We start from the raw sequence: 24817 nt of genomic DNA on the forward strand, positions 1-24817 counted from the left end.
TAGTTAATGTATATTAGTTAGCTTATGTATTTATATTTGTGTTTCTTATTATATTATGTTCTTTATCTCTTTTGTGCTGCGTTGGATTCAGTACACTTGTGTACTGGAAATGATAACAAACAATCTTGAATACACTGATTTTTCTTGTAGAATAGCCAATCTGCCAACGACATTTGCCACAGTAAAAACTACTACTCCTTTTGGAGAAACTCAAACTTCAGAGGAAGCCAGAGAGCTGTTTTGGTTGGTACGTTACTTGTACAGAGATAAGAGAGTGACAAAGCCAACTATTCAATGTTCCCTCCAAATCATAAGAAGATACTTCCATACAGATGAAACACTGGATAAATAAGTTAGCAGGTGCAGAGCAAACTGTCAAATCTACAAGTTTCCACAAATCTAAACTGAGCTTTAGAAAGTTAGAATCAAAGTACAGCCATGATACCTTAACCCAGGAATGGAGGCTTCGGTCAAAAAGCAAATGGACTATGTAGATACATCACCAACCATACAGATTAACTTACTAACTGCCAGTAACTATCAGCTAACTTTTGCGGGTTACCCTCTGGCCTTTACCTATTGGAGAAAGATTCAAAATACAGATGCCAGTTGAAAAGCTTATTTTAAAAACTGTCCTATCAACTACATGGATGCATTGGATTTCCTCTTCCAAAGGAACATGCAATAACAAATTTAAGCAACTCTGCAGATGCTAGAAATCCAGAGTAAAAACATGGGAGTGCTGGAGGAACTCAGCATGTTCACTGATGCTGCCTGACGCACTGAGTTCTCCAGCATTTTTTGTGTGTTGCATAAAATAGCTTGTGGCTTAATGCAAAGCTGGTCACCAACCTATAGGAAAAACATCAATTAAGACTGAAATAGTACAGAGGAAATTTACAAGGATGTTGCCAGGATCGGAGTTATAGGAAAAGGTCGAATTCTCCTAAGATCCAGGGGATAATAAGAGGCCATTTGCTTACTACTATATAAAATTACAAGTTAAGAGGTATATAACATTGAGGGGTATAGATAGGGTAAATGCAAGCAGGTGTTTTCCACTGAGGTTAGGAGAAACTAGAATTAGTGGTCATAGGTTAAAGGTGAAAGATAAAATATTTAAGGGTAACTTCTTCGCTCAGAGGATGGCAAGAATGTTGGATAACTGTCAGCAGAAGTGCTGAATGTGGGTTTGATTTCAACACTTAAGAGAAGCTTGGATAAGCACATGGATCCAAGGAGTATGGAGGTGAAAGTTGATGGGAATTAACAGAATAATAATACAGCATGGAGTATGTGGAATGAAGGATGTTTCTGTGCTGTAGTGCTCTGTGACTCTGACGCTCCACAGAATATACCTGGCCCATTGGAAACGCAAGACTCTCTGAAAATGTCAGTTGCATTCCTGGTCAGGTCTCTATCGAGCCACTGAAGCGATAAGGAAACTGCACAAACCCATTAGTGCCTTAAAAAGTCAATGTTTATGACATCAAGTGCAATGGTAAGGTGGTAATGGTTAGTATTGCCACACTGAACTACACTGACAGTATGAAAGTGCAAAACCACCTAGGTCAAGAGCAGTGATATTTCACTGGCACTGTCAGTATCTTACAGCATTTTGTAGGATTCAGTTCTAAGTAACGCAACAAAATGCTGGAGGAACTCAGCAGGTCAGGCAGCATTCAGGGAGAGGAATGAAGAGTCGACTATTCAGCCCGAGACGCTTCACTAGGGCTGGAAAGAAAGAAAGAGTCTGCGGGTAAGAAGACAAGGGCAAGGGGAAGGAGTAAACCTTATTGCAAACCAAATTTTTTTAAAAAAAAGCAGAAGCCAACTTGGAATTTAAATTTTATTGAACCATAGTTTTAAAAACAACCATTGTATCTACATATTGCACATTTAAAACAAATTAGGTGCTGAATCACCTTTGGACCAGGCAGGTATGTCCCCATAAACTGCTTATGTAGTTATTTGCAAAATGTAGCAATTAGTAGAGTTTTCTACCAGCGCAGCTAGTAAAAGACTTTGTGATTAAGATTTTGGCATTCAGAAACAGCACTCCTTTAAATCACAACTTCGATATTTTGTGCACTCTGGCATTAAAGGGGCAATGGATCCACTCAAACGACATAGCAATGAAACCAGTCCAACTGCAAAGACTGACTAGGACAAATTTAATATTAATATTTGATTACTATGATGAGTAAGGAATTCAGAATTAGATGTTAACAATTTCCTTTGATGGACTAAATCCACCTTTTCAATGCACTGAATTCCAACCATCTTCAAAACTTTCCCTACTGTCAAAATTCCAATGCAAATCTCCCCACACCGGCTGCCACCATCAACCCATCTCAAACTATCCCAACACTTATCCTTAAAGACTTCAATAGCAGCTTTTAAAGAGTATTTTATGCCCAGCATTTTTTTGTAAAGTAGAATACACGGCAGAAAGACTAGAATAATTTTCTATTTTAACAGATTGAAATATATTGAGTATAACTATTTTTAAGAGAAAGCTGCCTTTGAAATTGAAAAATAAAAACATCTTTGGGATTTGGTTGATATATCATTTAGTTTCCAATGCAAAGGTTTTCACCAATAGAAAAATCTCCCAACTTGTAAAATCTCTGGGCCCCAAAAACGACTGGGTGAAAATGTTCAAGTTTTGAAAAAGCAAGACCAGAGTGTAGAAATAATGCCCATCTCATAATGGATGGAAGATAAATGGATTAACTGCCCGTGTATAATGTCTCTTAGGGTTTTAGCCCTTTTCTTCTGCTGTCATTGGTACATTAGGTACTTCTTCAAGGATGCTGGTAGTGGTAGTGACTGGATTTCATTCAAGCGGTCCTTGCCAAGTGCAACCCGGACTGAACGCCGGCAAAGATCCATCAAAGGCAACGGCTCAGCTGAAAAGAAACAGAAAGGGGGGTGTTACATTCAAAGGGTATTGTACATTAACGACATCCAACTCAATGCAAAATATCTATATGTGAAAGTACGGCAAAGAACAAAAAGTTTGAAGCACAAAAAGCCATCTTTAGTCCTTTTCAATACCACCAAGTGACTGGAGGTCCCAATCACATCCCAGCTGTTTAAACCTTAAAGATCACTGCTCTTCAAGGACACTTCACAAACACTTCTATTCCCAATAACTTTCCAGACAGTTTTATAATTATATTCTTATGATACTCAAAACCATTATTCCAAAGTATTAAAGTGGCCACTCCATTGAGTATAGTACTGTACAAAAGTTCTAGGCATGTAAAAATAATTCTGTAAAGCGAAGATGCTTTCAAAAATAATGAAATAAGAAGTTTCTAAATATCAAAAAATTACTATGAACAGCAGTAAACGGTAAAACAAAATCAAATTAATATTTGGTGCAGCTTCTCTTTCCTTTAAAACTGCATCAATTCTCTTTGGTACTTTGTCATGCAGTTTTACAGTAGAGAAAAAAATTATTATTGGCTAGTAGGTTATTTCAATGTCTTGGAGAACTTGCCACAGTTCTTCTGCAGATTTTGGCCATCTCACTTGCTTGTCTCGCCACATAATCCCAGACAGCCTGGATGATGTTGGGATCAGGGTTCTTGGAGGCTGTACCATCTGCAACCATTAAAAAAATCTAGGGTGCCTAAGACTTTTGCACAGTACTGCACAACTAATCTGCCAATCATGCAGCAGCAACTCAATACATAAGAGTGGTAATAAGGTTTAATTTTTGTTCAGACCAAGCATTAGAATGGGAGAGAGAAATGTGATCCAAGTGACTGTGGAATGATTGTGGTGCCAGATGGGTTGGTTTGAGTATCTTAGAAACTGCTGATCTTCTTGGATTTTCAGTTTCTAGACTTTAGAGAATAGTACGAGAAAGAAAACAAAAAAATTCAGTGAACAGGAATTCTGTGGGTGTAAATGCCTTGTTAATGAGAGGTCAGAGGGAAATGGCCAGACTGGTTCAAGCTGACAGGAAGGTGGCAGTACCAAAAAAAAACACACACACTCACTCTCTACAAGAGTGATATGAAAAAAGCATCTCTGAAAGTACAACAGATTGAACCTTGAAGTAGATGGGCTACAGCAGAAGAACACTACAAGCATACACTCAGTGGCCACTTTATTACATACAGAAGATACCTAATAAAGTGGACACTGAGTATGATCAGCTAGTCTGACATTCTACTAAGTACTTCATCCATGCACCCTCATTATGGATCTAGCAAATGGAATCCTCCACATTCTTTTCTGGACTTCAACTTTATGCACCTCAGTTAAATCTCATACTTGTTCTAAAATGGTGGTGCTTAGAGACACAGGCTTCTCTGGCTCCCAATAATGGTGTGAGTTTTGCAGTGTTTCAAACTTGGTTTGTGCCTACTTTTGGGGATTGGGGATACATGCCAAATTCATCAATGCAGGAAAGTAATGTTATGCAAGATCATGGGCTTGAAATAGTCACCAATTCCCACCACAGACATTCTGAACTGGTGAGTACATGCCGCGTAGCCTGCTTTTATGGGAATGTCCAAATTTCCATAAAATTGGAAACTGCATTTCAGATCACATCTCAGACATGAACTTAGAGATTCAATTGTATCAAATCCCCATCCACTTATATGTAGCACCCTCAATTCTACAGGTTGCGATACAGTTACCCATCAGTGTATGATAGCTCGCCAATGGAAATGTATCAGTTTTGAGAACTTCAAATGAAACCTCACCCCAAATAGCTGACAGTGATGCTGCACCTGAAAGCATTTTGCCCGATGTTACTCAGACAACAAGGGCAAGACGGTAGCATAGCTGTTAGAGCAACACCTCACAGCCCTGGGTATAGATCCCTGCTACTGTTTGTAAGTTTTGCATGGCCTCCCTTTGATTGTGTAGGTTTCCTCCAGTGCTTCAGTTAGAGAGTTGTTAGCTTGTAACGTTGGCACTGGAAGTGTGGCTCCCAGCACAACTCTCACTGATATGACTTGAGATATACGACACATTTCACTGTGTGTTTTGATGTTTGGATGCACAGATGACAAATAAAACCAATCTTTAATCTTTCATGAAAGCTTTAGGTCCTCACTTAACTGCTGTAGGGAAGATGGTGTATAGTGACCAGCTCATACCTCACCTGCACACATAGTAAACATTATAATTTAATCATAACAATACAACTGCAGAGTCACTAAAAGTTTGGTAGACACAAGAATGAGGAGAAATCTCATTAAAACCTATCAAATATTGAAAGGCATGAATAGAGTGGAAGTGGGGAGGATGTTTCCAATTGTGGGGGAAGTCTAGGACCAGAGGGCACAGTGTCAATAGACAATTGTCCCTTTAGAACAGAGACGAGGAGGAATTTCTTTAGCCAGAGGGTGGTGAATCTGTGGAATTCACTGCCACAGACGGCTGTGGAGGCCAAGTCATTGAGTAGAGGTTGACAGGTTCTTGATTAGTCAGGGCATCAAAGGATATGAGAAGGCAGGAGCTTGGGGTTGAGAGGGATAATAAATCAGCCATTAACTTGCACATATAACAATGTTTTACAAAACTGGAAAGGAGCAGTACAGCACCACCAGTAGCTTGTTGGGGGTGCTGTGTGGCTCAGATCTTCATCAGCACTGGAAATCCGACATGGTTGGTTTTTACAACAGTCAGAAGCATAACAATTGACAGCACACTTATCATATGAGAGTATAATTACCCTTTCAAACCAACAAATAGGGCCAACCACAATTTGTTCCTAGGGCATTTCAAGATTACTTGTGACAGATTCTACCATTTTTTTCCCCCGTGAATGCAAAGGCAAGTTTACACAATCTGAAAACGTGCAAGCAGTGTTCATAGAATAATATAAACCTGTGTATTTTGGCCCACCACTACAATTGCCCTCCAAGGACTAGGTTGCTGTTTTAGTGCAGCAGCCAATCTGACAATGGTACTCCTTGGAGAAATTGACTGTTCCACAGCTGAAGTCCAGTCACTTTTCTCAAGGACATTATATCCTGCCAAGAAAAGCTGACTGACATTCTCAGACAAACCTTTGCCTCAAAGGGCAATAACAAAACTGTTTTTGTTGCTTTAAACACCAAAACCATAAAGAACTCCATTTAATTTAGTACACAGCAATTTATAGTAGTTTTAAGCATTGCACTGCATTGCTCACTCAAAACAAGAACTTTTGTGATGTATATCACTGATATTAAACCTGATTTTGATCCCGTAGTGTGACCAATTGACAAGTAGTGGACAGAAACTCCAATAAACTCCTTTGAAATGCTGGACTAGCAGATTTTCTGGACTACTGGATGTTTGTCTAACACTTCAGTGCAAAATCTACATATTACACAGTTGCATAATGTTGAACTCCAGTTTATAGTGAACTGGAACTATAAAAGAATTCCAGATCCTGGCTTTGACCACAAATCCCATCCCACATTCCTGACCATGAGTATACAAACCCAGTCTCAGCTGCACAACACACCCAGTCTGGATTCTGGCTCGGCCTGTACATCCCATTCGCACTCTGAATCCCTGGCTCACCTTCAGACATTTATTTCGAGAGACAGCACACCAGCCAATTACGCTCACGTGACCAATTAACATACTAACCTGTACACCTTTGGAATGTGGGAGGAAACCCACACGGTCATGGGGGAGAAGGTACAAATTCTTTACAGACAGTGCCGGGAATCGAACCTGGTTACTGGTGCTGTTACTAGTGAGGCGCTAACTGCTATGCTGTAGTGCAGCCCCAGAGAAATGAGGAAGACAGATGCTGGACATCAGGAATTCTGAATCACATGCTATAAATCTTAGAGCTTTTTGTTTTGAATAGTTTTATTTAATCCAATAAACACCAATCATTAAAACATCAGCAACATTTGCTGCTATTTCAAATGCTATGTTGCACCCAATTCTGATTAAATTTACTGGAAAGATAACTTCAATATTTAAAACTGCAACATTTCCCAGCCAGTTACTATATTAGTGTTACAGTTGACTTTTGGGTTGAGATCCTTCATCTGAGGAGTGTTTGATGGCTCTGAACCTGTACTCAATACAGAAGAATGAGGGTGGGGGTATCACTGAAAAAAAACACACGAATATTGAAAGTCTAGATAGGCTGGATGTGGAGAGGATATTTCCTATAGTGGGAGTCTTGGACCAGAACACTCAGCCTCAACAGAAAAAGTTCTATTCTGAAAGATGCTCCAAAATTGGGAACATCCTTCTCCATGTCTACTCTATCTAGGCCTTAACAGTATTCAGTAGGTTTCAATAAGATCTCTTCTCCACCCCCTTCCCCCACCATTCTTCTAAACTCCAGCAAGTAAAGGCCCAGAGCCACTAAACATTCCTCATACATTAACCTTTTCATTTCCAGAATCCATTCTCATCACAAAGCTTTAAAATCACTTAAAACGTCCAATTATTACCATAACAGCCCTCAAAACTGGAGGAAGGTTTTCAATTTCTGCAAGCCTTTATAGTAATCAGGCTTGCACAAGACCCATATGCAGACATGAGGAGTGACAACAGCTGCAATTATATAAACATCCGATACAGCAGCAGGAAATGTTGCAAAATAAATCCTTCTGCCAGATTGCTCCATGGCAAATATTGCCAACTTCCTCATTCTAAGTTTACTGTACATTGTACAAAAACTCGTGCACCAAGGTATCCCTTGTCCTTTCGTAAACCAGACTCTCGAAGCATTCTTGCTGACTAGAGATTATCTCAAATAAAGCATCTAATACTTTATGCCACCAGAAATAAAATTAAACAGGAAAAATGATAAACGGGGTGAGGTCCTATAAAATGATTCAATAATTTCTTCTGAATTCCTGTCTGAATCACTGTCAATTTGTGGATTTTTGTACTTTGATAATAAATTTATTTTGGGCAGTGCAAAGTCCATACATGTCACCATAAAAGCCCCAACATTCATTTTCTTGTGGGCATTCTTGTGAGCAGCACAGTAGTGTACTAGTTAGCACAACACCCAAGAGTAGCAGGGACCTGGGTTCAATTTCCACTGCTGTCTGTGAGGAGTTTGCATGGTCTTTCCACAACCGCGATTCGTCTATGGGTTGCTGGGCAGCACGGTACAAAAGGTCTGGCTGGATCTAGAGTAGACAGTGCAGGTCACCCCATAATGGAAAAATGTGAAGGTTTTGGAGAGGGTGCAGAGGAGATTTACCAGATGCTGCCTGGAGTAGAGGCAAGTGCTATAATGGGAAGTTGGACAAAGTTGGGTTGTTTTCTCTGGTGAGGCTGAGGAGAGATCTGAGAAAGGGTTAAGAGTATGAGAGGTAGAGATGATCTTTTTTCAAGGGTTGAAATATCTAATACCAGAAGCCATACACTTAAGGTGAGAGAGACAATTTTAAAGAAGATGAGAGCTAAGTTTAAAAAAAACACACGGAATGATAGGTGCTCTGCCTGGGGTAGTGGTTGAGGTAGGTACATTTGGGACTTTTAAGAAATGTTAGATAGGAACATGAATGTGAGGAAAATGGAAGGATAAGAACATTGTGTATGCAGAAGTGATTAGTACAGTTGACCATTCGATTACCTATTAATTGGTTTGATAGAAAATTGTGGACTGTACTGCCCTCTGTTCCAAACCAGACATGTTCGATCAAAGCTTAATCACGATTGTAACTCTTACAAACAATGCAAAGTATAAATAAAACAGCAAATCCAGAGTGATTCAGTATGGAAATCCAAAAGAAATAGCCGAATCATTTTACAGGAACTCTCCCAGCGCAACATTACCAGTAACAGTAATTACAATCAGCTGGCTCTAGTGGGCTGGCCACAGAATTTGCATATCTGATACCCGATACAAAATGACTGAGCTCCATCACAGCAACACATTGAGCATCCTTCAATCTTTACACTGGGAGAGAGCACAATGTCTTCTGTAGAGATTAAATAACATCCTCGCTGACTTGGAAAATTCCTAGCCCTGACAATGTAAAGGGGGCAGGGGGAAGGGAACAATGCAGAGGATACAGCATTACATTTGGAGTATGAGAAAACCCAGGAAGAAATGAACATACCACATTATCATCCATCCAACACACACCGAGACTAACATCCGGTGCTACTGGCAGATCATCAACTCGGTGAAAGATGCCTTTGTTTGGCCCGAAACTTGATGGTCTACCAGCACATGCTGAGGGATGCACTGAGACTTGATGCAGCCACCGCAAGGGCCCGGTGCGGAAGGACCACAATCTAGGGTTCTTCTCCTGCGTGAGTGGGAGGGGTAGGGTGGCAGGGAATTTACCCCTCAACAATGGTGTTTAAAGATGAACCAACATAGTGCCACGTGAGTGGCTGAAAGTGTGGAATGTAGAGGAAACATCTGTAACGGATTGAAAGTCATTGAATGGTTCATTGTAAATAATTTTATTTTTGAATAAAAAACGTTTTGTTTTAGAAAAGACGCATTATCCTCCACCTACTGAAGGTGCTGGGGATCTCGTAGAGGGGCCAAGTCAAGTAACAGGAATTGGCAGGAGATTGTTTTTGTGTGCCATACTCTGCCAGAGCCTTGGCTACTGCTTATTTTTTTCAAGTGGTTGTCTTGGAGGAAAGATTCTGTGATGGTCCCCCACACACAGCGCAGTTTTATTTTTACGAGGCCGAGTTGAAAGCTCGACACTCAACACAGCACGGATGTAAAGCATGTCCGGGAGCAGCCCGACTGGATTTGAACTTGGGAACCTTCGGTCCGGAGTCCGGCGGTGATGTCACTGCGCCACCAGCAGAAGATTAGAATAGAAACTGGGGCTGTGGGGAGTTGCTCACTCTCAGTAACTAGGAAGAATTTGAACTCATCGGGGTTGCTGTACCTGGAGCAGATGTGGCCTGTCCCCTGCACCCCATCTCAGAAATCATCTGGCCACATTCAGGTTCATCTGGGGATCCATGATGGAGGAAGTTACGAAGCACACACCTTTGGACAATATTGTACCCAACGTCACCCCTCATCCTTACAACCAGTCGTGTGCGGCTGCATCAGACTGTGTGTGGAACCAAAGTACATGGGTACCAAGTGCCACCATGTGTGAGGAGCTACCTGTCCCCAATGTTGACTGATGAGATCGGCCCAGTTGCTCTGCAGTCAGCTACCACATTACCTGTCATTCGTGGAAAAGTTCTTCCAAACCACCACCTTTGATGACAAATCCATCAGGCAGTGGCCAGCACAGAACATCCAGCAGACCCTGTGGGAGAAGGGCTCAGTGGGGTGGTTACCCAAGTGGACTGTCCAGACCATCTGGCAGAATGTCTCACTGCCAGAACTCATCAACAAACACCAAGACCTGTGTAGGAGACAGGTATCTGTTCTCTATCTGCTCTGTATTTCTGTGTTGCACATTTATTACGGTAACAAGACACGAGTTGGGGAGTGGCAAATGTGAAGGGAAAAGTTACGTATTGGTGTTTTGTTCTGTACATTATGCAGCTGAGGGCTGACTGAGGCCATATCTTTGGTTGAATGCTGAATTATACTCAACTTTCACTTGGGTATGCTCAAGTTTCATCACTTCAAGATTGTATATTTACTAATTGTTAATAACAAATCGAATGCACATCTTTGACTTCTGAAGCAATCATTTTTGGAGCTGAGGATGCGTCATGCAAATAGAACAAATCTGTGGGATTCACCAGCAGTGGCAATTGGTTTGCCTAGAATTGGCCACTACAGCTTGGCTTGGCTGGTAGTGAGACCACTGCATTGGCGCTGCCTCTTGCACGCATGCTGAGCTCGTCGACTTCATTAACCTTGCCTCCAACTTTCAACTTGCCCTCAAATTTATCTGGTCCATTCCGACACCTCCCTCCCCTTTCTTGATCTTTCTGTCTCCATCTCTGGAGACAGCCTACCTACTGATATCTACTATAAGCCTACAGACTCTCACAGCTACCTGGACTATTCCTCTTCCCAACCTGTCTCTTGAAAAAAGGCTATCCCCTTCTCACAATTCCTCCGTCTCCGCCGCATCTGCTCTCAGGATGAGGCTTTTCTTTCCTGGACGAGGAAGATGTCTTCCTTTTTTAAACAAAGGGGCTTCCCTTCATCCACCATCAACTCTGCTCTCAAACTCATCTCTCCCATTTCCCGCACATCTGCCCTCACCCCATCCACCCGCCACCCCACTTGGGATAGGGTTCCCCTTGTCCTTACCTACCACCCCACCAGCCTTCAGGTCCAACGTATAATTCTCCGTAACTTCCGCCACCTCCAACAGGATCCCACTACCAAACACATTTTTCCCTCCCTCACTCTTTCTGCTTTTATTAGGGATCGCTCCCTACGCAACTCCCTTGTCCAATCGTCCCCCCCATCCCTTCCCACCAATCTCCCTCCTGGCACTTATCCTTGTAAACGGAACAAATGCTACACCTGCCCTTACACTTCCTCCCTCACCACCATTCAGGGCCCCAGACAGTCCTTCCAGGTGAGACGACACTTCACCTGTGAGTCGGCTGGTGTGGTATACTGCGTCCGGTGCTCCCGGTGTGGCCTTTTATATATTGGTGAGACCCGACACAGACTGGTGGTGAGGGAGGCAGACTGGGAGACCGTTCCGCTGAACACCTACGCTCAGTCCACCAGAAAAAGCAGGATCTCCCAGTGGCCACACATTTTAATTCCACGACCCACTCCCATTCTGATATGTCTATCCATGGCCTCCTCTATTGTCAAAATGAATCCAAACTCAGGTTGGAAGAACAACACCTTATATACCGGCTGGGTAGCCTCCAACCTGATGGCATGAACATTGACTTCTCTAACTTCCGTTAATGCCCCTCCTCCCCTTCTTACTCTATCCCTGACATATTTAGTTGTTTGCCTGTTCTCCATCTCCCTCTGGTGCTCTCCCCCCCACCCCTCCTGCTTTCTTTCTCCCTAGGCCTCCCGTCCCATGATCCTTTCCCTTCTCTAGCTCTGTATCACTTTCGCCAATCACCTTTCCAGCTCTTAGCTTCATCCCACCCCCTCCGGTCTTCTCCTATCATTTCGCATTTCCCCCTCCCCCCACTACTTTCAAATCTCTTACTATCTTTCCTTTCGGTTAGTCCTGACGAAGGGTCTCGGCCCGAAACGTCGACAGCGCTTCTCCCTATAAGATGCTGCCTGGCCTGCTGTGTTCCATCAGCATTTTGTGTATGTTGTTATTTGAATAATAGTTACAGTAGTCAAGACCTGGTCATATTCATCATTAAAGTTTGATATCAACAAATCCAGAACTGAGAACTGTCACACTGACCAGAGTAAAGATTACTCTTGTTCTTACATTTTGTGCTGCTGCAGACAACTACGTTGTACGATAGCAACCCCGATCCTAATGAACAGTCAGAACAGTCTTTCATTAACACTGAATTCTGCAGATGTTGGAAATCCAGAGAGTAACATACACAAAGTGCTGGAGGAACTCAGCAGGTCAGACAGCATCTATGAAAATGAATAAGTGGTTGATGCTTCGGGCCAAGCGGTTTATATCCTGACAACGTGGTGATACCAACTCAAACTGGGGTACTGGATGAACCAAACATTAGGAACACCAGAGATTCTGCAGGTGCTCGAAATCCAGAGCAGCATGCAAATGCTGGAGGAACTCAGGTCAAGCAGCATCTATGGAGGGGAATAAACAACTGAAGGTGTTTCAGGCTGAGACCCTTCATCAGGACTGGAAAGGAAGGGAGAAGAAGCCAGAAAAAAGTGGTGAGGACAGAGAAGGAGCTCAGGCCAGTAGATGATGCCATGCCCTGCTTTTCCTCCAACTTGCCATCAACACTGGATGTCATCACATACTATTGTTTACAGGACAATCACTATACGCTAATTATAGTGGTATATAGATTTCATAATTTACAGGGAACATTACTATTGTCTATCTAATATTTGCCATTGCCACCTAAACAGGATTGTCCCAGCAAATCTATAGGCTTTCAAACAACTTCAGGTCATTCAAAAAGAAATTAATCATGAACACCATGGAGAAGTTGCATTGGTTTATATAACCTAGATCAGGGGTTCCCAACCTGGGGTCTCTAGACCCCTCTGTTAATGGTAGAGGGTCCATGGTATAAAAACTGTTAGGAACTTTGTATCTAGTCAGAATGTTTGCCTGCTAACAAATGCCTCAATATTGCATCTAGAGTTGATGTCACAATTAAAAATACAGAAGTGCTGGAAATTAAACCATCCTCCCATTCAAAGAGGAATTGAGAACAGCTTTTTTCTTTGGCCCCATCATTATGGTTAATTCTCATTAGTATTAACAACCTTGCTTTAGTCACTGTAAGATAAATGATCTATCCTACCTCAAGCAGAAATAACTTAAAAAAAATCAAGCTCCAAAAGTGAACGAGAACCTTAATTTTAACTGTACCAAACTTGGATCTTAGAGTAGTACGGTTCAGTACAGGCCCTTTGGCCCACCATGCCATATGAAGCTTTTAACCTACTCCAAGATCAATTTAACCCTTTCCTCCCAAACAGCCCTTCAATATTCTATCATCCACGTGCCTCAGAGTCTCTTAAATGTCCTTAATGTATCTGCCTCTACCACCACCCTTGGCAGGATGTTCAGTGCACCCACCTCTAAAAACCTTACCTCTAACATCCCCCTATACTTTCCTCCAATCACCTTAAAATTATGTCCCCTCGTATTAGCCAGTTCTACCCTGGGAAAAAGGCACTGGCTGTCCACCATCAATGGCTCTTATCACCCTATACACCGCTTATCCTCTAAATTTAACCTAGCAGTTTGTACACTATATAACTGCACTGCTAGCTTCAGCAAAACAATTAAAACTGAAACACCATCATTGGCCACATCGAACTGTACGTTTCACGGCTTTGCCTCACAGTCTGGATCTCCCACCCTGAACCAAAAGAGTTCGCTTTTGAAAGCTGCTTGCCTAGGATTGCAAGACCTGATGAAGCACGTCAGCCCAGAATTTCAGTTGGATCGTCATTTCTTTCTATAGATGTTGCCTGACCTGTTGAGTTCCTTGAGCACATTCTATGTGTAGCTCTAGATTTCTAGCACCTGTAGGATCTCGTGTTCAGGATTTTATTTTTCGCTTCTTCTGTGGCTTGGTGTTAAATTAAATCTTTGAGGAGTTTTAGGATACTTCATGTTGGAGGTGTTGTTTGAAATGTGTTATATGCAGAATACATTCCACACAGCTCAAACCATTGTTATCACCACAGTCCACTTTAACAACAGTTCCCATTCCAGTCACTGCCTATCCTTAATCTAATTCTTTTTCAAAGCACTTGCATCAAAGTACACAAGTTTTCAATCTGCCTTGAATACAGACAATCTGTAATACTTCTGGTCTCTTTGAAAGTTTCTACATACTTCCCAATAGCATGTCTAACAAAATTTAAGTGACCAGGCTGAAAATCTTCCTAATCTAGGTTCAATTTTCAATGCTGAACTTTGCAAGTGGTAGATCAGTGAAGTTAATTGCAACTATTAATTAACTGGAGTTAACAATCCTGGGAATGAAAGGATTAACATGAGGACATTTGACGTCTCCGGGCCTGTACTCGCTGGAGTTAAGAATGGGAGGTGGTGGGGGAGAAGGGAATCACACTGAAATCTTTTGGATATTGAAAGACCTAAACAGAGAGGATGTGAGAGAGTTTAGGACCAGAGGACACAACCTCGGAAAACAAGGACATCCCTTTAGAATAGAGATGAAAAGGAATTTATTTCTTCAGAGGATGGTGAATCTGGAAATTGCTGCGACAACTGCTGTGAAGGACAAATCATTGGGTACATTAAAAGGGAGGTTGATGGGTTCTTGATTACAGGGAGAAGGCAGAAGAATGGGGTTGAGAGGGACAATAAATCAGCCATAATGGAATAGCAAAGCATACTCTATGGGCTGAATGGCCTAATTCAGCTCCTACGACCTATGGTCTAGTTGTTCTGCTTGAAAACTGTCAAAACCTTGTCCAGTTCCTTGACCAAATCTTCATGCTCATGCATTTTCAGAATAAATCTTAATCTGAAATTAAACTTGTTGCTGTATGGAAAAGTTAATGTAATGACCAGTTACTCTACAGCCATTAAGCTCCTGAACCAGCATGGATATCTTCACTCCAACACGGAACTGTTTCCACGATCTACAGACACACTTCAAGGACTCTACAAGTCATGTTCTCAGTATTGTTTAGAGTATGTTTTTAGTAGTATTCATTGTTTTTTTAAAAAATTGTCCAATTTTTGTGTCCAATTTGGTTGTGTCAGTCTTAGTGGCTTTTCATAAGTTTTATTGCATTTCTTTATTTTCCAGTAAATGCCTACAAGAAAACTAATATCAAAGTAGTATATAGTGACATACTATGTGCACTTTGATAATAAACTTACTTTGACTTTGATTTAACCTTACTTTATCTGTCCCACCATTGCTGGTGTAAGTGTTGCCCATGCCTATTGTCCTCATTGGCTTCAGTGTGTATGGAGCCTTTAGGCTTTTTGTTAGAAATATTTCTGTTCTATGTAGAAGTCACAACTGGGGCTACTTTGATCAACCATCCTGACTTTAAACTTGCATCTTGAGAACACTTTCCTTTTACTTGCAGTTAAAAGATGTACCATTTTCATATCATTCGCACCAGTTTCACCCACTTGCCTCAGTCATATGAACAGCAAGGGATCCCTGACTGAAAAGAGGCCATTAGACAGAAGCAGAATTCGACTATTCAGCCCATCAAGCCTTTTGTCATTCCATCATGGGGAAGGGGGAGTGGCTAAGTTGGTACTACATCTTGCCCAAGGGTTCAAAAATTGCCCAAAATTCAAAGTTCAAAATAAACCACACTAGCCCCTTTTGGCAATTTAAACAGTCTAAACATACATCTTGTTTTAGAGCTTTGTGACATTTGAGGAAACCTTGACTGCAATTTTTTGACCAGCATGTAAAGCATTTGAATTTCCTCTATCTGATTACGAAGCTTTTTCAGATAGTCAACTACAAGGATCAGCAGAGACCCAATGGCAACTAAGCTCAAAAGATAAAAGCTTTAATTTACCAATAAATGGTGAACTTCACACTGTTCTCCACATCCAGTTGAATGCACCAATACATTTTTGATTTTTCTCCAGCAAGATCCAAGGGCAAAGGATAATTGAACCCAGGATATAAAGTAGAACTGAATAAATCACCTATTTACAGTTCTGAAGTGTTTGTGTACAGACCACAAACTGTCCACTGTTGCAGGTTTCAGGGACAAATCTATGTATCAAACACTCCACATTTAGACCAGTCTGCTGACCCCCTACCCAAGGTCTGCTGAAAAGGTCTGCTGAAAGTCTACTTCCCTAATCTCCACAATCCTGTCCTTCCTGAAACACACTGGTCTCAATTAGGAAAGGAATACCTCAGCCACAAACTGGACATTTAAATCCCACCAAATCTTCCCCTTGGCAGATCCCCTCCAGTTCTACAAACTGATCAGAGCTTTAATTCCAGACTGCTAACTGCCCATTTTAACACTACTCCGCTACTGGTAACCATCATCAACTGCTGAAACAAGTGCTCTGACACACCCTTAAAAAGGAAATGAAATGGAGGGAAAAGGTTTAGAAAACAGAACAGCGCAGTACAACACAGTACAGGCACACAAAATTGTGCAGGGTTTTTAAATCTACTTGAAGATTAATCTAATAATTCCCTCTTACATATCCTCCATTTTTCTATGTGCCTACATAAGAATTTCTTAAGTGGTCCTAATGTGTCAGCTTCTACTACCAGTCCTGACAGGGTGTTTCATACACCCACCACTTAAAAAACAAACTATCCCTGACATGCTCCTTATACTTTCCTCCAATCACTTCTCGTATTAACCATTTCCACCCTGGGAACAAATCTCTGGCTGTCACTTCTCCTATGCCCTTCATCTTGTACACCTCTATCAAATCACCCCTCATTCTCCTTCACTCCAAAGAGAGCAACTCTCACTCAACCCATCGCCATAAGACATCCTCTCTAATGCAAGCAACATCCTGGTAAATCCCCTCTACACCCTCTGAAGTTTCCACATCTCTCCCATAATGAAATGGCCAGAACTGATGAAATGATAAAACAAATGATTAAACCTTTTTCCACAATCTGTTCTTACATCCCTGATGTCAACTTGTTATGTTTAAGTATACTCCAGAGAAACAGTTGATTGTTAAATGTGTTGAATAGTTACTTTATCATTGCTCAATTCAAGCAACTATACAGTGACCACTTCATTTGCATCAATGAGCATGCGTGCTGGAAATCTCAACCAATCATGTGGCAGCAATGCAATGCATAAAAGTACATAGACATGGTCAAGAGGTTCTGTCGTTCAAGATCAAACATCAGAATGGGGAAGAAATTGATCTAAGTGACTTGGACTGTTGAATGATTATTGGTGCCACACGGGGTAGTTTGATTATCTGAGAAACTGCTGATTTCCTGGGATTTTCAAGCACAACAATCTCTAGAGTTTAGAGAATGGTGTGAAAAACAAAAAACTTCCAGTGAGTGGCAGTTCTGTGTGCCTAATCACCTTGTTAATGAGGAAGGTCAGAGGAGAATGGCCAGACTGGTTCAAGCTGACAGAAAAGGAGACTGTAACTCAAATAACCACATGCTATAACAGTGGTGTCCAGAGGAGCCACTCTGAACATGCACGTCAAACTTTCAAGTGGATGGGCAACAACAGCAGAAGACCACACTGGGTTCTACTCTGTACCTAATCAAGTGGCCACAGGGAGTGTGTGCACGCAGCAGAATCTATTTCACCTTGGACACTTTCCTACAGGTGAGCAACTTTCATCTTTGAAATGCTTAAGCTTTTAACAAAAGCTGCCAAAATATACCATCAAAATAAGCAGAAGCATGTGGTTGGGGCCATCTATAGATTCTGCTTTCTATACTTTCAAACTCACAGCAGGAAAGAAACTTTATCTCAGCAAGGTTTTGGAAGAATGTTGCTGCCTCCAGAATCAGGTCATTGTGCACTTCAAAACTCGTGGGAGAAGAAAGAAAATGAAATCAAGGTCCACTATTACTTGAGGCAGATACATTACAGACTTAAAGAGATGTTTAGACAGGCATACGAGGAAAATGGAAGGACATGGACACTGCATAGGCAGAAGGGATTAGTTTAATTGGCCATTTGATTACTAATTTAATTGGTTCGGCACAATTTTGTGGACTGAAGGGCCTGTTCCTGTGCTGTACTATTCTGTTTTCTGTGTTTAATCTACATGGACACCACCTCTCTGAATGCTGATGACATTTTGATTACTTATTATATGTATTTTCTGGATAGGCTATATTAAAAGTACTATATCCTACAAGTTCCTAGAATAGTGGGTCTCAGCTCAAAAATGTCAAATCCTTTTCTCCCTTCTCCATAGAAGCTGCCTGATCTGCTGAGTTCCTCCTTTATGTGTGTTGCTTAGAATAGAGATACTTCATTCAAACCAGGCTGTAATTAAAAACCCAACCTGTAGAATCAAAACAAACCTAACATCCAGCTCCCACCCAGATGATTTAATAATAATAAAGTGGTGTTGGAGGCTTACCACATTGCCTGTTGACCAAGTAAAAATGGCCATATTAGAAAAAAACTGTAATCACTCAAAGTATGTCTGATTGAACATCTACTCAATCACATTTAAAATAGAATTTGCAATTGTATTTACATTGTATTAAAAAGAGCCCTGTTCTCTCGCTGCTGCCATCAGGAAAACACAGGAGCCTCAAGACCCACACCACCAGGGTCAGGAACAGATATTAACATTAACTATCAGGCTCTTGTATCAGAGGGATAACTTACCTGAATGAATCACTGAACTATTCCTATAACCTGCAGACTCACTTTCACGGACTTTTCATCTCATGCTCTCAATACTTATTGCTCATTTATTTTTGGATTTGCACAAGTTCTCGTCTTTTGGACATTGTCTGCCCATCATGTTGGGTGTGGTCCTTCATAGATTCTATAGTTTTTTTTGTATTTGCTGTGAATTCCCATGAGAAAATAAATCAGGGCTGGATATGGTGATGTATGTAATTTGATTTGAGAAATTTGCATTTGTAATGTGGCAGAATATTTGGAAATCAGATTATAAACATTTTTAAAAACTTACCTTTCATGAGGAAAGCTGTAAGCAAAAGGGTCTAATAATAAATTATTACTTACGTTCAAGTCCGTTAATGTAGCGCAGTCGGATTTCACAGTGACCCCAGACGGCACTTACAATGGGGTAAAGTTTTTTTCCTTTAAGTCCTCTATATGCTACTCCCAGATAATGTCCATCCACCATGTAACTCAAGGTTCCTTCATCCATGTCCAAAACTACCAGGAATGCATCAGGCACAATAAAGGTCTCATGGGGCTCCAAGAACGCTGGATAAGTCTGGCTCGGCTGATTTTTGCCGTCAAAGTATAATTTGTTGCGTCCAAGGTCCCAACCCCAAGATTCACAATTACTTCCAACAAGTGCTGTGTAACCTACAGAATGCAAAGGAGCATCTATTGTAGCAACACCAACTACTGCATGTGTCCCCCGTTGTCTCATTGCCCAAGTAATCTCCCACACATGTAGTCCTCTGGTGTATCCAACTTTGCCTCGGATACCGTCAGTACTCTGCGCCACAGGGTGCCGGTGAAATATTAACTTATCATCTTCTTTTACAAATACATTCAGTGATCGGTCATCATTGTTCCACGAGTGCAATAGCTGGACATCACAAGAAACTGGAGGCATGTCCAATAACATGTCCAGTCGAGCTGGCTTACAATAGTCAAGTCCCTGCTGCTCGTGCCGAAGAGGTCGGTAAGGATCCCGCACATCCACAGTCTTGAGTCCAACGGCAACTCTTTGCCCCATGGTTAAACGTCAAGAGCAAAAAGTCAAACAACCAAACTTTTCAACCAGGACTTTTGATCTCCTCAACCTCAAACTTTCTCAAATTGGTCAAAGCACCAGGTGATGGTGGATATGTATCCTTACTTCCTGAAGTACAAAAGCAAATTAAAAAGACGTATCAAACAGATGTTGATTGTGGGGCAAGTTGTATAGGTAATATTCAGTCAAACTAGGAAATATGGCAAAAGAGACCAAATGACAAATTGTTGATGAAAATAACAAATAGCCGGGGCTCCAAGCATAGACTCCTGCAGTATCCCATTTCATAAAGGTTGCCCATCTAAGAAAGACTCACTTATTTACACTCTGACTTATGCAATAGGCATTTCTCAGTGTCAAATAACTCTTCACCTACTCTGTTGATTAACCTTCAGCTTAGGACCTTAAAGTTATGAAACCCAAGTGCACCTTGACTGGTTCCTGTTAAACATGCTGTAAGGGTATATTCAAAAGAAATCCGTGGATTTTTCAAACACGAGTCATTTCATAACTCCATGCTGTATTTGCTGAAATCTTATTTTTTTGTAATTAAATCCCTCATTACAGACATTAGAACAGAAAAATACCAAGGAGTTCTCTCCCTTACAAAGTGAGCTTACATTTAAAACCTTCTAAGGAATTGCAGAATTCAGAATTTGAATGATAACTGGTGTTTACTATCCCTAAAGCCACCCCTAACAAGTGTAGCTTCTAGAATGTCTTCAGAAGTTAGATTACAATGCATTCATTTACAAGATTATTTAGAAAAATTCTTTAAACTTGAATCTTAATCCATTCTTTTGCACTACAAGACTCAGAACATAGAACAGTAAAACACAGAAACAGGCCCTTCAGCCCACAATGTTGTAATTAAATTAGTAATCCAATTGCTATCTTCCAATATCCATATCCTTCCATTTTCTTCACTCGAAACATTCCTTAAAAGTCCCTAATGTTTCTGCCTCTACCAGCACCCCAGACAATATGTTCCAGGCACCCATCACCCTCTCCCCCCAACAAAAAAAATGCCCCCCCATTTGAAATTATCCCCTCCCTCATTTTAAATGCAGGTCTTCTGGTATGAGACATTTCAATCCTTGGTTATTAATCATTGAAAGAATGACCACTTGACCTTTACTGTATCAATCAGAATCATGATTACCCCAAGAAAACACTCCGTTTACAGTTTCCCAATTAGAACATTCCATGGTCAGCAATTTTAAAAACTTGTATCATGCAATAAACTAGCATACCTCACATTGCTTTAATCACCACAATGCCAAAACATGCTGACAAATTCTCTGAAAGAGAAAAAAAATCACACATTATGTAATCAGTAGCAACATGAGAATCTATATAGTAGGAGTTTAATTTAATATAGTCTGCATTCCAATGCAATTTGCACACCAAATATTATCTTAAAAATAGTTTATATGCACACTTGGAGCCAATATTGTAAAATTCACAATTCCAAGTCAAAATAAATGTTACATGGAGCTTAGAAAAATAGAGGGCTATGGGTAAGCCTAATAATTTCTAAGGTAGGAACATGTTTGGCACAACTTTGTGGGCCGAAGGGCCTGTATTGTGCTGCAGGTTTTCTATGTTTCTATAAAGCATTACCAAAGACAGCACTGTAGAAAGTCAGAAGGACAGACTTGCCCTGTTTGCAATACCAGCAAAGAGTATTCTTAGTAAGGAAGCAATCAAGTTGGCATGACAGTGTGAATGCATATTATATATTGGGAGCAAGTCAGCATTTGACAGACACACCAATCCTTCAGAGTAGTGTGAACTATTCTCCAGTAACTACTGTGGCCAAAGCAGTTGAGGCAAAGGTATAAACAGGTATGATACACATCCTACATTTTCACCATTCTTGCACCACTTAGATTGTGGTTCAATAATCATCTATTCTTTAGGCACCATGGTAGTGCAGGAGTTAGCACAATGCTATTACAGCTTGGGGTGTTGGGAGTTCAATTCCAGCATCCTTTGTAAGGAAGTTTATTCATTCTTTCCCTGTGGGTTTCCTCTGGGTGCTCTGGTTTTCTTCCTACAGTCCAAAGATAAATGGGTTAAAACATTAATTGGTCATTGTAAGTTGCCCTGTGATTAGGCTAGGGTTAAATAGGTGAGTTGCTGGGTGCCGCAGCTCATTGGGCTGGGAGGCTTGTTCCACACTGCATCTCTAGAAACATAAAGATTGCTTGGAAAATGAGTTTTGACAAGTGGTCAACTTCTTGTACGTGCAGCAAGAACTCCCCAGCTGCTTTTCTTGGAATGCTATTCCAACAGGCAATACTAATTTTAATAGATTAAACACTTCATTCTCAACCACCTAGTAAATCTGAAACTTAAACTTCACACGATCCATTGTTACAAAGCATCTAAGATATTAGAAGGCACTATGAACTATGATGCACACATTTCAATATAGACAACCATAAAAGGATACAATAATGTTAATCCAAATAATCAGCCCATACATCACCTCCCAAAAATGACAGCACCAACCCCAAATACAGCCTTGGCACATGATTTTTGAATTCTATAGCTTAGCTCCTTGATACAGTTGTTTGGGAACCATTTACTAGAGAAGCAATACATCAAAAGTCATTGAGAACCAATAAGAGCATTTGACTCAAAAGCATTTATATTTAATAGCTAGCATTCCAGAAAGGACAAACATAGGCACAACAATTCCCTGAGACTCCGCTAACTTTTTTTCTGGCATCTGAGGCCAATAGAGGCACCAGTCAACTAAGAACTTTACATTTGGAGAGTTAAAGTTGGAATGTAGATACAAGACCAGTGCAATTGACTGAATTAGAATAAAAGGCAAGCACATACATGATACAATTGTGTAGAGAAATACCATTCGGGTCAATCTCCTCTCACATTAAGCCGATTTTAAATGGCTACAACAAAGTGCCCCACTAGCATTGTTTAAGCATAAAGGGTAACATTAAACCCTAGGATGGACTGACAAAGAAAGATTAGATTTGTCACATGTACACTGAAACAGTGCAATGCATTGCTTTAGCATCAGCAACCAACAGTCTGTGGATGTGCTAGGGACAGCCTGTAACTATCACCTTGCCTCTGCCACCAATAAAGCATATCCACAACTAACCCATACACCTCTCGAATGTGGGAGGACATCAGCACACCTGAAGTAAACCCGCAAGGTCGCGGGAAAACTGGACAAACTCCTTACAGCCAGCGGTAACTGAATTTCAAAAAGTTGGTACAGTAATGAGTGATGCCAATTGCTTTGCCACTGCATTGCCCCAGTAATTTGGATGGCAGATTAGGAAAGGGTTTAGCGGTATACCAGGGAAGATGACAGAATGAGAATCAACGTTCATGGAAGAAAGGTGGTGGAGTTTGGGGGGTGGGGGGGATGTCACAGGTTGAAGTGCATTAACTTAGGGGAAGTGAAGGCCAAGGGATTAGCACAAGAAGCTGACCACGGCTACTGTAGCCACTCAGAAAATGCCTCACAGATGACGAACGGAGGTGCTTTACGCTGGAGATGACTGTTCTCACGTCCTCAGAGAGTGAGGGTATGGATAGGGACTCTGCTGCACTGACAACCCAAATCAAGGTAGTGATAGTATAATCAAAATCTTATTGCCCCACAGTATCAACTAAAATTACCATGGACAAAATGTATATACTTCAGCAATTTGATTTAATTCTGACCCCAAGAGTAATTTTTTTTCTGTACAAGCTCCATGGAGGACAGTGAAGCAACAATCTGAAAAGGAAATAAAAACTTGGAATTCTACGTTGTGCATACAGTATTTTACTCCAAGAGGACCACAACCTTGTTACAGGGTTTGGAGGCTTGTATGCCTCAAAGACCCAGAGAGCCTTGCTGGCTGGAGTCAGGCTCTGAGCTGTGGTGGGTCACCCATATCAACAGGTCAAAGGGGAGAGGCCAGACTAAGAGTGGTCCACCAGGCCTCCAGGTTCAGGGGTTCAGCTCAGGGTTAAAAACCCGTCTGGTAAAATAAAATTGCTATGGACACAGCAATTTAGAATCCTTTGACATCTGAGTGTGACGGCATTTCTAAGTTGCTGCCTGGGACTTAAATGACTGCCAGTTGTGAAAACCAGGAGGAAGCACAGACATGAAGGAAGCCCTGAACACTGCCAGAGGTGGAGGACTCTGGTGGTGTAATGGACAACAATACAGTATGCTGTCTCCTGGCAACTCTAGCCAAATTTATTGTGCATTTCCACCATCCCTTCCATTCTTAAATTTACTTAAAACACTCAATTCAAATTGTAACTGAGTGGCAGTTAAAAAAATCAAAACTACATTCTTTTAAATAAGCCATTGTGAGCCTTGGCAAGAATCCTTGCTTTAAAGCAGGAGGAATTCCCCATTTGAAAATTGAGATGCTTATAGCAACACCTAACATTTACATCAGGATCCCAAAATGCCTGTAGCTGTAAAAGCAATGAACACACGGCGCAAGGGGAAAATTTTCAAGAGGATGAGGGGTGATGGACACACAGGGTTGGTGAACACGTGGAATGAGCTGCTAGTAGAAGTGGTAAAAGCAGGGCCCTCACTATCAGGGACATGGTACAGGATCCTGAAGGGATACACAGCGTTTTAGGAGCTGCTATTTTTCCCTCATCCATTAGATTTCTGAACAGATCACGTACCCAGGAACACCATGTTAACTTTTTGCACTTTTAAATTGTAACTTACAGAGATTACTTATTGCACTGTACTGCTGCTGCAAAACAACAAAATACACAATATAATGTCAGTGATAATAAACCAGATTCTGATTTATAAATGGTTAAAGATATTGAGACAGCAAAATGGACAGGCAAATTGGGTATGGGCCAAACAC

At 41.1% G+C, this 24817-nt stretch overlaps 1 protein-coding gene across 4 annotated transcripts in view; it reads right to left on the minus strand.

Annotated features, from left to right (window-relative positions):
* Positions 1–2630: 2630 nt before the first annotated feature.
* The window catches only part of spsb1 (splA/ryanodine receptor domain and SOCS box containing 1), a 74870-nt gene continuing 52683 nt past the window's right edge, over positions 2631–24817 (minus strand). For all 4 annotated transcript variants that reach the window (XM_059952285.1, XM_059952287.1, XM_059952286.1 and 1 more), the window contains exons 2-4: positions 21194–21241; positions 19232–20048; positions 2631–2912 (exon numbers count right to left, since the gene is read on the minus strand). In XM_059952285.1, the coding sequence (XP_059808268.1) occupies positions 2785–2912; positions 19232–19922 (819 nt within the window). In that variant the 5' untranslated portion in view covers positions 19923–20048; positions 21194–21241 and the 3' untranslated portion in view covers positions 2631–2784. The remainder of the gene's footprint in view (positions 2913–19231; positions 20049–21193; positions 21242–24817) is intronic.

Source organism: Hypanus sabinus, chromosome 27 (assembly GCF_030144855.1).
Source record: "Hypanus sabinus isolate sHypSab1 chromosome 27, sHypSab1.hap1, whole genome shotgun sequence".
NCBI lineage: Eukaryota > Metazoa > Chordata > Chondrichthyes > Myliobatiformes > Dasyatidae > Hypanus > Hypanus sabinus.